The following is an 11373-nucleotide window of genomic DNA, read 5'->3' as shown; positions in this document are numbered from 1 at the left end:
GAATGTGCGGCATGTGGTTAGTTTAGACTGGTGGAGAACTGGTGGTTGTTGGCCGCATGATAGATTTGGAAGACCACTGTTGATTTAATTATAAAATCTGCAAGAAAGATAGTTAATTAATTGATGACAGAGATATAAGAAGTCCAAGGCGATTTGAATATAAAGTATAAGGCAATCCACTTTCTCAGAGAAGTAATGACAGGAGACACTATAAATAATATGTTGTACTCGACACCTTGGGATTTCACTAACTTTTCGACCACACATATACACACTAGTTTGTGACTCCCCGTGGACATGGGAGTGGAATTCAGGGATTTTATGAATTATTCGACCTCCTAGAAACACAGAGGATAAAACGACACATCTTTTTTAATCTTCATCTCTTCCTTTGGAGGTTGAGAAACTAAAGTCGGGGCTCAACCATTCATTGTGATCTCTTAAGGGGCCCCAACATTTCATCTCTTCCTGATTGTAGGTTTTATTCGGGGTTATTCAACCTCACGAAGGTATTATCTCTTCTCTACCTTCTCATTTCTATTTCATTATTTTAATCATTTGAGTTAGTTAATTTTAATTTTTGTATGATTTGGTCTCCCTTGCTTTGCTACTTTATTTGTTCTTATCTCCTATTTTGTACGTGGGATAAAAACTAGGCAAGCCCTTTAAAGTTTTTTATACATCACAATAACATCTTGGGCAAGGAGATCCATCGTCTGGTACCAAGTTCTTTATTTAAATTGATATTTCCATTTTTCATTTAGGTTTTTATTTAAGAAATTTTTCTTTGGTAATCTAGAACTTTCCATCTCACATGTTTTGAAATCTCATTTTTGCCTCACTTAATGTAATGTAAGTCTAGAAGTATAATATAAAATTTAACTTTGCACATATGCGGGATTGAGTTAAGGAGCTGTTATAGATCGATGTTGAAGAGATTATGGCACACATCCAACAAATATCTCAATTTTTCATGTGAGTATTGAGAACATTGATGTTCAATACCATTTTATTAGGCAGTCGAGCATGAGAGGGTGATGGTTGAGAAAGTTGACTCTTCTCAAAATGTTACAAATGCGCCGCGAAGTGTAGTGAGTGTAGAGAATTTTAGAAGGTGACATTAGTCTAAAGGAATATTTTTTCCTAGCAAAATTAGTCAATAGTGATTGTAGTACCTTTTATCTTACAAGGTGTTTGAAATGTGGAAGTTTTTTAGGAAAGGTGTCTTGAACTTGCATCCTAATGCTAATAATACAAAAAACAAAATTGAGTTAGAGAACATAGAATCTCAATTTTGGTCAATAGATTTAATATTTTGACTTAAAAATAATTCTAGATGGGTTTTCCTTAGCTCTCTTATGAACGAGACACATATCCCTCAAAGCTCTATCATTTTAAAAAGAATATCTCAATCAAATTTTTGTATCAGAAGTTACGACCTCTAGAATACGGGCTTCCCAAAATAGAAATGTAAATTCATCTAATATGCACAATAGCCTTGTAAGAGTGAGTTACGCTTGACCAGCTTATGATTGCTTCTAGCGCATAATCAATTATTTTTGATTGGAGACAGTGAAGCACCCATGTGGGGGAGTAGATCATGATGAGCTTATTATAGGTGGAAGGAATATGATATTTATAGCCTCTTAAATCATATTGGAATTTTGGCTTTGGATTTTGGGCATCACACTTTGGGTGGTTTATCTCATGGTTTCCCATCTATAATTTTATGGTTTTATACACAGACTCTCCTATTTATTGGGTGCTTGAAATGGAGGGTTTCATAGTGATTTTTGTAGGTAGCTACTATAATTTCTTAATAGCTCTTTTTGATGATGCTCTTGTAACGAAAATCTCCCTATAATAATCTTGTCACCTTTTTGATGATACTATAATTAATTCACCCTTTGAAGTTTTATGAAGTTAAAGAATGACCTAAAAATTATAAACAGGTTTTAAAAGGGATATGACATATTCAAGTAGATCTATCCATGTAAAAAAGAATTTGACGGCCTTAAAAGTAACATGGCCAATACCCCTATTTTAGTCCATCATGGTATTCAAATTTATTGTTTTAAAGCACCACGCATCTGACCACATCATGTCGATCATAATTCTTTAGAAAAATGATGGGGGAATAGATTCAAGAGAACTTCTTCAAAAAGCCATTATAAATAGTATATTTGGTTGAAAACACACCTTTTTTCCTGTAAAGGTGATTAATCAATCTCAATTTTAAATATTAAAATTATATTTAATTGTGTATGCTCTTGATGGAATAGTGAAAATTATTCTTACTAAATAGGAGATTAGGTTCAATGAAAGGAGTACATTGATCGTCAAAGTACAAGATTATTTAACATTGATATTAAACCTACAAACTTGGTAGGAGGGAAAGGATTGTGCAAACTCATAGTAAAAAATAAGAGTGAAGATGATTTAAGTGAAACTACAAATTTCGCACTTGTAGTCTCTGTTGGACTTAAGAAAATGATTCTTAAATATTGCTTACTTCTGCTAGAGTACTTAATGAATAGTTATTTTTTAGTAAGGTTTTAGAATAAATAAATAATTGCAAGTTAGCGGGTTAGTTGCGAAGTTACGATCTGGTAGGTGCTTATATATGAGAAATACAAGCCTTTAAAAAGCCTAATGTGGAACAACACATTACTAGTTATCCTTAAAAATTCAAAATAAATTAATATCTTTTATTTCTAAAAACAATTTGTGATCTGGTATTATTTGTGTTGTCTCCAACATTATTAACTTGGTATTAGAGCATGCAATGGTTTTGATCCTATGAGTGAGTTGTAGCTAAATTATGGTATATAAATATTTGCAGTGGAAATGGAAGTTTATAGAGGTAATGTTGAAGTGAATTAGGTCCTTGTGTAAAATTTGTGAATAGGCGTGGTACATGATCAAAGAAGAAAATTTTGAATTTATTTCCCTAGGCATGTGGAGAAGAAGAAATAGCATGGATATTACAATAAATAGATATAGAGAAGGAGGAATGTGCGGCATGTGGTTAGTTTAGACTGGTGGAGAACTGGTGGTTGTTGGCCGCATGATAGATTTGGAAGACCACTGTTGATTTAATTATAAAATCTGCAAGAAAGATAGTTAATTAATTGATGACAGAGATATAAGAAGTCCAAGGCGATTTGAATATAAAGTATAAGGCAATCCACTTTCTCAGAGAAGTAATGACAGGAGACACTATAAATAATATGTTGGTCCTACATGGAAGCCAAAGATCGATATTTTAGACCTGAAATTATTGATGTATAACAAGGAAATTTGGGCATGGAATAAGTCAATGCACTAGTCTTTAATCTCTCTATTTTAAACACTAGTGAAGTGCAGAAGTTTATACCAAATACATAAACTGATTAAGGTACGAGCAGAATGTCTTTTTTTATTGAAAAATGAATTGTTTGAATATTTAATTGTGAGTTGGAGTTATGACACATATTTATAAGACGACAAATGTGTATGCCTTGAACTCTGATTTTTATGCATTATAAAAGATACACCAATATAGATGTGTAAAGAACACACACACACACACACATTGAAGGAGTTTTAGAATTTATTAAAGGGGAGTATTTGAAAAGATTATTTTGGAGGTAAATTTCATAATTAAATATTTTCTCCTGGTTGAATAAGGGTATATATTTTGTTGAATAAGGGAACCCTTTTTCCTACTATGTACAATTGTCCAAGATGGGTCACCATCAAAATTTAAAACCAAAAGGGAAAGAGGAGGGAGAGAGTCCCTCAAAAGGCATATAAGAAAGTAATTCTATATTGGAATGAAGAGGAGCAGATATAATCCGAATAGAAGGAAAATTAGATGTAGCATTTCCCAAGGGCAATTGGGAAGTAGTAGACAAAGAAGAAAGCGACCTCAAATACACACCCATAACAACCAAGATAGGAGAAGATTACTAGCTAGGAATAATTGGTTGCGTATCCTTAGAAACAACATCAGAATAATTGACATTAACATCATTACGAAAAGTAGTGAGTTGAAGACGAAGGGAATTTTGCCACCAAGCCGAGGATGATTGTTTAAAAGAAGAAAGGGATGCCATCATAATTTAGTTTTGTGTCGTTACAACATTAATCAAATGTTCAAGTCATCTATGTTACACTTGACAAAGATTCCAAATTCAGATGGTTGTATTGTTTGAGATTCTAGTGAGATATCAAATGGATAGTGTAATAGGATCACATAGGAGGTCGGAGGAAATGGATATAGGAGGAAATATATTATATCGAGCTAGCTTCTTGCTCAGGGGTGATTCATGGCATGAGAAGCATTCTTCTCCATTTTTGCCCCTTAAGAAAAGATTGGGATTGGATTTTCATATGAGTGCACTTGATGTATCAACATTTGATTGCTGCTGTTTAGTACAAAAGAGCAGCATTTGGTTGATCTTCATTTAAACCATAGAGGAAGGATTCAAAACACTCGAAGGATATGTGGAGTCTCAAAGGAGAATTGTTATGTCATATGCAACACCGTAGAGGGATTTGATAGGTCTAGAATGTCAGAGGAATGTTTCTCTCTAATTATACAAGTAGGTTTGGGAAAAGCTACGCTGTTTCATGTTGTGTAGAGGTTTGTGGGTTCTATAATTGGGAGATCCGTTCATGGAGTTAGTCTCGTGTTTCCTGTGTCAGTGAGGATTATTCGTGAAGGTGATTCATCAAAGTATCGATAAGGGTTGTGTTAAACTCTTACAATGCACAAAACTTATTGGGATAAATCTAATAGGGAATAATTTTGTATTATTATATTACAAATTATTTTTTAGTATGATTTTTCAGTAAATAATTAAAAATTGGTTAGTAGGTTATTTTGGAAGTTACGTTCCCATTGGTGGTTATACGTGAAATATATGGTTTCAAAAGACTAACGTGCATAAATGTATTAACATGCTAAAGAATCCTAGATAGATTAATATCTTTTTATTTCTACAACGACAGTGTGATTTGGTGTTATATGTGTTGGCTTTGCCATTGTAAATTTCCTTACCCACAAAGAATGTCTTCAACATCTATGCTAAAGAGAGAAGAACTATAGGCTAAAATCAACAAAAAAGTGTTATCTAGTGAATTGTAGGGTACAAGCAAGCGATTGATGAAATCTTGTTGGATTGTGCGAATAGAGAACAACAATAGAATTTATTAGAATAAAATCATGATGCAAAATATGTCAAAAAACTATTAATATACCCAATGCCATTTTCTATCCCTCTAGGTTTCTTGTAATTGACGAGGCATTCTAACAATGGAACCAAAATACAATAGTTACAATTAAACCACAATCAAATACTATCCACACTCATATTTTGATTGATACTAATTACTTAAGTATGAGTGTTAAAGTGGTTGAACACAAAATACTCTACATCTAAAGTGTTTTGCAATTTCATTGATGAAATGATACTGATAATTTTCAAGGTTACTTAGACAATATTAATTGATAATTATAAAAACAATTCTGCTTCAAACATATCTATGTTTTGTATTATTATATGTAGCCGTGCATATTTAAATTCATTGGCTTACACCCACAGGGTAATGATCAAGAAACAAAAATCTCACAACTATTATGCTCAAGATAGTAAATGATAATAACAAAAAATAGAAAAAAAAAAAAAGGATATTTGATGTTCTTGGGGTAGACACAATCACAATAGAAAGAGATCACAGTTTTTCAAATTAAAATTGCTTATGAGATCGGTAGTAAGCTTCATATACCATTGAAATTTGTTGGAATACGAATAGCAACTGTCATCAAAGATCGGTAATTTGAATAATCATTAGGGAAAAGGGATCACATCTTTGACTAGGAAAGAAGAGATAAAGAAAATAGCGGTAGACAAGATTAAAAATATTAAGAACATTTTAAATAAATGTTTAATGGAAGAGATTAGAATAGAGAGTTTGTAGTTAGGGACTTTGTGTTATTACGAGATAAGAGAAGAGAACTTAGAGGTAGTCATAGGATGTTTGATTATCTTTGCATGGTCCAAATCGAAATCCATAAATATTTTTCTAGAATCGTCTATTAATTGACATATCTTGGTGTTACTCAAATTCCCTCTCCTTATAATAGATAATACTTGAAGGTATTCTAATAGTAAAATAGGTCGTGTCATGTAGTATACCATAGGCGGTTGAGCTTTATGCGCTTTTATATATTTGTGTTTTTTTTCATTCTCGAGTTTTATCTCAAGTCATTTTTTCTAAATAGCATTGTAAAGTTTTTACTCTACAACACAATGGAATTCACAATAGTTATTTTGAATTATTTTTGGTTCTTTCTACATGTAAAAGGTCATTGTCGAGATTATTACATCCATTTGTTATCATCATTTTCACCCTGGTAATATTTAAACAATTCACATTCATTAGACATTGTATGTAGCATTAAGGTATTTTATTATATGCATCATCACATATTTACATACATACGATTACAACCACAAGGTCATGGTCAAGCAACACGAATCTCACAACCATTGTTCACAAGATAGTCAACGATAGTGAAAAATGGAAAAATAAGCTCCTTCATGTTCTTTGCATAGACACAATCACACCAAAAAGAGTTGCGATAATATTTCAAATTGAAATTGTATATGAGATCGGTAGTAAGCTTCGTACACCATTGAATGTTTTTGGAATACAAATAGAAAATGTTATCAAAGATGAGCGATTTAAAGAATAATTAGGCAAAAGGGATCTTATTCTTAAAAAAATGCAAGGGAAAAGGGAAATAATAGTAGGCAAAATTTAAACAAATCTTTAATAGAAGAGATAAGAAAAAAGAGCTTTTGTAGTTAGTGACTTTGTGTTATTATAGGATAAGAGAAAATAACTGAGAGATGACCATTGGACATTTCACTATCCTTGCTTGGTCCTATTTAAGGTCGGTTAATATTTTTTGGAATCACTTACCTATTGACATCTTGACGCTGAACTAAGTTTTTCTCTCCTTATATTAGATAATACTTGAAGCTATTCAATCAGTAAAATGGGTTGTGTCATGTACTAACCATACCTGATTAAGTTTTGTCCTCTTTTAGGTATTCTTGTTTGTCTTTCTTCTTGAATGTTATTTGAATACCTTTGTAAAATTTTGACTCTTGAAGCCGATGGACATTGCACTACTTCTTCCCAATGATTTTTGGTTCTTTCTACATTTGTAAGGTCATTGTCAAGATTATCACATGCAATTGTTACCGTTATTTCGGCATTGGTAATATTTAGAAGCTTCAAATTCATCAAATAATTTGTATCATTAAGTTGTTTTAATATATGTAGCATCGCATATATACATTCATTCAATTGAATGCACATGGTAATGGTCAAGCAACAGGAATCTCACGACCATTATTCGAAAGATAGTCAATGATATTAACAAAAAGATGACATTAGGAATAGGTAGATGCCATTGCAGGGGTGGGTGGGAGGAGTGGGAGGGAGAGAAAATACGGTCTTTGGTGATATTTGGGTTGTCGCAATCACATCAAAATGAGAGCTATTGGATTTTTCCAAATTAAAATTAAATTTCTCTGAATGAATAAAGAAACATATAATTATTTTGACATACTCAAAGGCATTTGATCAGTTTTTTGAGATACACTTTTGAAGAGACAACACGCGGTGACACCAAGACGAAAGCACACGCGCGACAACCAAAGACGCATAATGAACAAACAAAACACATGACTTTAGAGTTTGAGGAACCGGGAACTTGGGAAACTAAGTTCCTGAGGTTCCTGGGATCCCGAAATAATGAAATCCCTAAGCAACGAAGAAGGATGAAAACCCAGGATTTCGAGATCTCGAGGTGTGGGGAAGCTAGAGGCCACCATAACCTTGAAAACCCAGATGTCCGAAATAATGCAAACACTAAACAAACAAACAGCGAAACCCGAGAACCTCGTACTCCGAGGTTTCGACAAATGGAAGAACTCTTCCAAACTCGGAACTCCGAGATCCTGGAATTTCGAAGAAAACAAAGGGAAAGAATAGTCAAGGACACGGAGGAAGCCTGGGAGTCCGAAGATCCGAAGGAGAAGTTCAAGACCTCGGAGTTTCAGGACTCCAAAACACAAGACAAAAAAAAGACAACAACACAGACAAGGAAAGAAAAGAAAAACGAACGAAAACAAAGCGGAGCAGAAGGGGGCCCCCAACTGGAGAAGAGAAAGGATGAGGTGCATTGTGAAGGACATGACAGAATGCAAAATAGTAGATCTATCGAAACGGTTATCAATAATGAGACGACAAGGGAAAAATATACACTCCTACATAGAATAGGCCAAAATTGAGACATGACTAAATAGGGTGCCGACATGTATGAAGTACACTGAACCAACCAAGGTAATGAATCCTTCAATTATTGCGCCTTTGCTTTGTGGAATGATACACAGATATGAATATTTATATAGGAAAATCGGTTGATGGCGGTATTGCTAAGGGAGATGCTACCGAAAATAGGCATGCGTGATTGTGTTTAGAAACTCAAGGATTGTCTGATGGATTCGATGGATCAAACTTCGAATCTATTATTATCTCTCGTGGGCATGTTTAGAATAATTTTATATTATATAAGATATTATTGGATCACTAGATAGGATAAAGAATCAAGTCGTACACCAATTAGTTTTTGTTGTGGAATTCACAAGGAATAGAAACTATCCAACTTGGAAATTATGGCATAATTATATCCATAGGTATGATCAAGAGAATATATCCCTTAAGTTTTGGTATTACTCTATACGTGGATGATGGGTTTTGATGATTAAGATAGACTTGACTCACTAAATATGTTCATGCTTATTTAGAATCTTTACTTAATAGTAGATGTTCTTGCATGTTAGTGTAGTGATTGTACAAACCACTGAATAGTAGAAGAGGAGACATTTTTATTTGAGAGTCGACATGTACAGACATTGTTCATCATGTGCTTCATAAATTGGTGTAAATAATGCTCGCCTACAGCCAAACAATGTCAGCCGTTTGACCAAATTTCACGACAACTGTATGGTTGTTGAAGTTAGAAGAAGAGTTAGTATTTGATTATAAAATTCCTATCCTAGAATGCTTGTAATGGAATAGTTTCTTGTGTTGTTCACTAGAGAATTAATTGTGTTTTGTTTCCAAAGCACTTATAAACCCAAAATAAAGGGTAGGTGGGCAATTGTGGAAGAAAGAGATATATTTCCCTTAAAAGTGTAGTGCTCGAGTATGATAGAAGGTATTGAAGTGGCCATGAAAAATAGAAGGTCTTGAACTTGTGAGAATGTAGAGAAATTAATAGTTTCATTTCAATTTCTTATGTCTAGTGTGAAATTATCTTTGCATATTTTGTTATGTTACGTTTAATGGCAATGATGTCTTGTTTAGAATATATGTGCTAGTTATATCTGCATTTAAAACATAACGGGAGGTTGCATTCTTCAGTCATATTCAACTTTGAAATATACTGAGAGGCTGCATTTGCGAGTCGTATTTCAATTTTCGATATATAAACAAAGCATCATGATTGGAAACCTATAATATTACTTTTATGTTCGATTATACGAGTTAACTATTCTATTATTATTACGAGTGCTTTCTATTTTAATGTTCTAACACAGTTCTTAGCTATGATAATTCTATGTGAGAGAAAAACATCGATAAATATAAGAGTTCAAACTACAACTCAATATACGAATCTTTTTATAAGAAACACTTTTATAATTATATAAAACAACACTTTGATATATATAGATAAAAATTCATATATATGGATGAAAAGATTCCTTAAATGGATGGAATACATTACGAGGAATATCAAAATGGATGGAAGACAGTAGCCACAGAAACAGAAATAGGAGAGGAGGAGGTAAATAGAGCTCTATTCTATTGGCATTCTACATTCACAATCCTCATAGCTTCGAATCGTGGCTCTTTGGCTTCATATTTCTGGTGGCTGTAAACCTGCATGTAGTCTCCAAACAGATACTCTGGATACTCTGGATAAACCGATAATTCATCACCGGTCTGAGCAGTAAGTTGAGATGCGGGATAGACCTTGGCATTATATGAGGGATTATAAAACGATGCCACTGAGAAACGGTTGCCATTCTTAGTGGGTAGAATGCGATGCCATGCGCTGGTGTATTTGCCGTTAGTGATGGCTTCCAACTGGTCCCCAATGTCAACAACTATTGCGTATGGAATGGGTTGCACGTCAACCCAAGTGCCATCATTGAGGACCTGCAAACCGGACACTTGATCGTCTTGGTATAAGAGAATGAGGCCACCTGCATCTGTGTGTGCACGGATGCCCTTGATGAGGTCCGGTCTAGGGCAAGGAGGATAATGGCTCACTTTGGTGCGGAAGAAGGGCTTCTCTCCTCCCGCAAATGCCTCTTTCAGGTACTCTTTCTCTAGCCCCAGATTCAAACTTATTACTTCCAACAGCTTTTCTGTCAATGAAAATATCTTGTTTCGAAACTCCTGGATAGTTTCCCTGAGAAAAATGCAATATAATGTCTTAGTATTTTGTTTTTCGATATCCAGAAACCAGAAACACTTGTATATAGATCATGCTCATATTAATTTTTTCTATTCTATATTTATAGAAACGTTTGAATTGTGCACAAAATAGTTGAGTTGTTGTACTTGAAATCACTGGGTTGGGAAGGCCATGAATTGGTCTCCTGCATCTCATGTATTTGAATAACATCTTCCCAATCAACGTTCTCGATCTTATCAGCGTTATCGCTGTCAAGAGCGTTGCTCAACAACCTTACAGGCAAAGAGGCATTGAAGCTCTGCTCTCTGTTAAGCTTGTAATGCTCCCAGCTAACTTTCTTTACACGGTCCATGAGTTCATGCTCTATGCCATGGTTCAAAAGCTGCAAACACAAAACGAAATCACTTCAACTCTGTTTTCTCTATAATTAGTAAGTTTTCCACATTAGAAAATATGATCAGTTGTGTTTTTCACCTGAAAGAAACCAGTACTCTCGCAGGCCTTGGCTATTTCAGCCATGATCACCTCTCTGTCTCCTCCGTCTATGTTTTTCATGTCAATCACTGGAACGCCCATTTTCCTTATAAATTTGCACTACAAGTTCTCTTGAAAAGGAGTAGAAGAAACGGGCTGCTGGTTACTGGTTACTACTTTTATGCAATGCTGTGGTGCGCGCAGCTCCTTATATAGATGCACATCAGGAAGGAATGTGACTGAGCTAAGCAATTAACGCGAACACGATAGACGACCTACGTGGTCTGCGATGCCGCAGATTCAATGAATATGATAGACGACTTATCGTTATCGGCCTGGTCTGCGGATAAGTC

General features: G+C 34.3%; 1 protein-coding gene across 1 annotated transcript; it reads right to left on the bottom strand.

Moving 5' to 3' along the window:
- Positions 1-9833: 9833 nt before the first annotated feature.
- Positions 9834-11122, bottom strand: LOC131057548 (1-aminocyclopropane-1-carboxylate oxidase-like). The gene is made up of 3 exons (XM_057991712.2): positions 11021-11122; positions 10693-10928; positions 9834-10540 (listed from the first exon to the last, which is right to left on the bottom strand). The coding sequence occupies exons 1-3, from the start codon at positions 11120-11122 to the stop codon at positions 9928-9930; spliced, it is 951 nt and encodes a 316-aa protein (XP_057847695.2). The 3' UTR covers positions 9834-9927.
- Between the last annotated feature and the right edge of the window lie 251 nt (positions 11123-11373).

The sequence above is a fragment of the Cryptomeria japonica genome, unplaced genomic scaffold, assembly GCF_030272615.1.
Source record: "Cryptomeria japonica unplaced genomic scaffold, Sugi_1.0 HiC_scaffold_366, whole genome shotgun sequence".
In the NCBI taxonomy this organism is placed as follows: Eukaryota; Viridiplantae; Streptophyta; class Pinopsida; order Cupressales; family Cupressaceae; genus Cryptomeria; species Cryptomeria japonica.
The sequence above is the reverse complement of the archived record's forward strand: the minus strand, read 5'-3'. Positions and strand labels throughout refer to the sequence as shown.

Excerpts from the sequence above, each read along its gene's own strand:
- LOC131057548 (XM_057991712.2), bottom strand. The coding sequence starts at position 11,122 with ATGGGCGTTCCAGTGATTGACATGAAAAACATAGACGGAGGAGACAGA. Across the intron at positions 10,929-11,020 it reads AGAGTACTGGTTTCTTTCAG|CTTTTGAACCATGGCATAGA; the intron begins GTGAAAAACACA and ends TTGTGTTTGCAG. Across the intron at positions 10,541-10,692 it reads TCCCAACCCAGTGATTTCAA|GGAAACTATCCAGGAGTTTC; the intron begins GTACAACAACTC and ends CATTTTTCTCAG.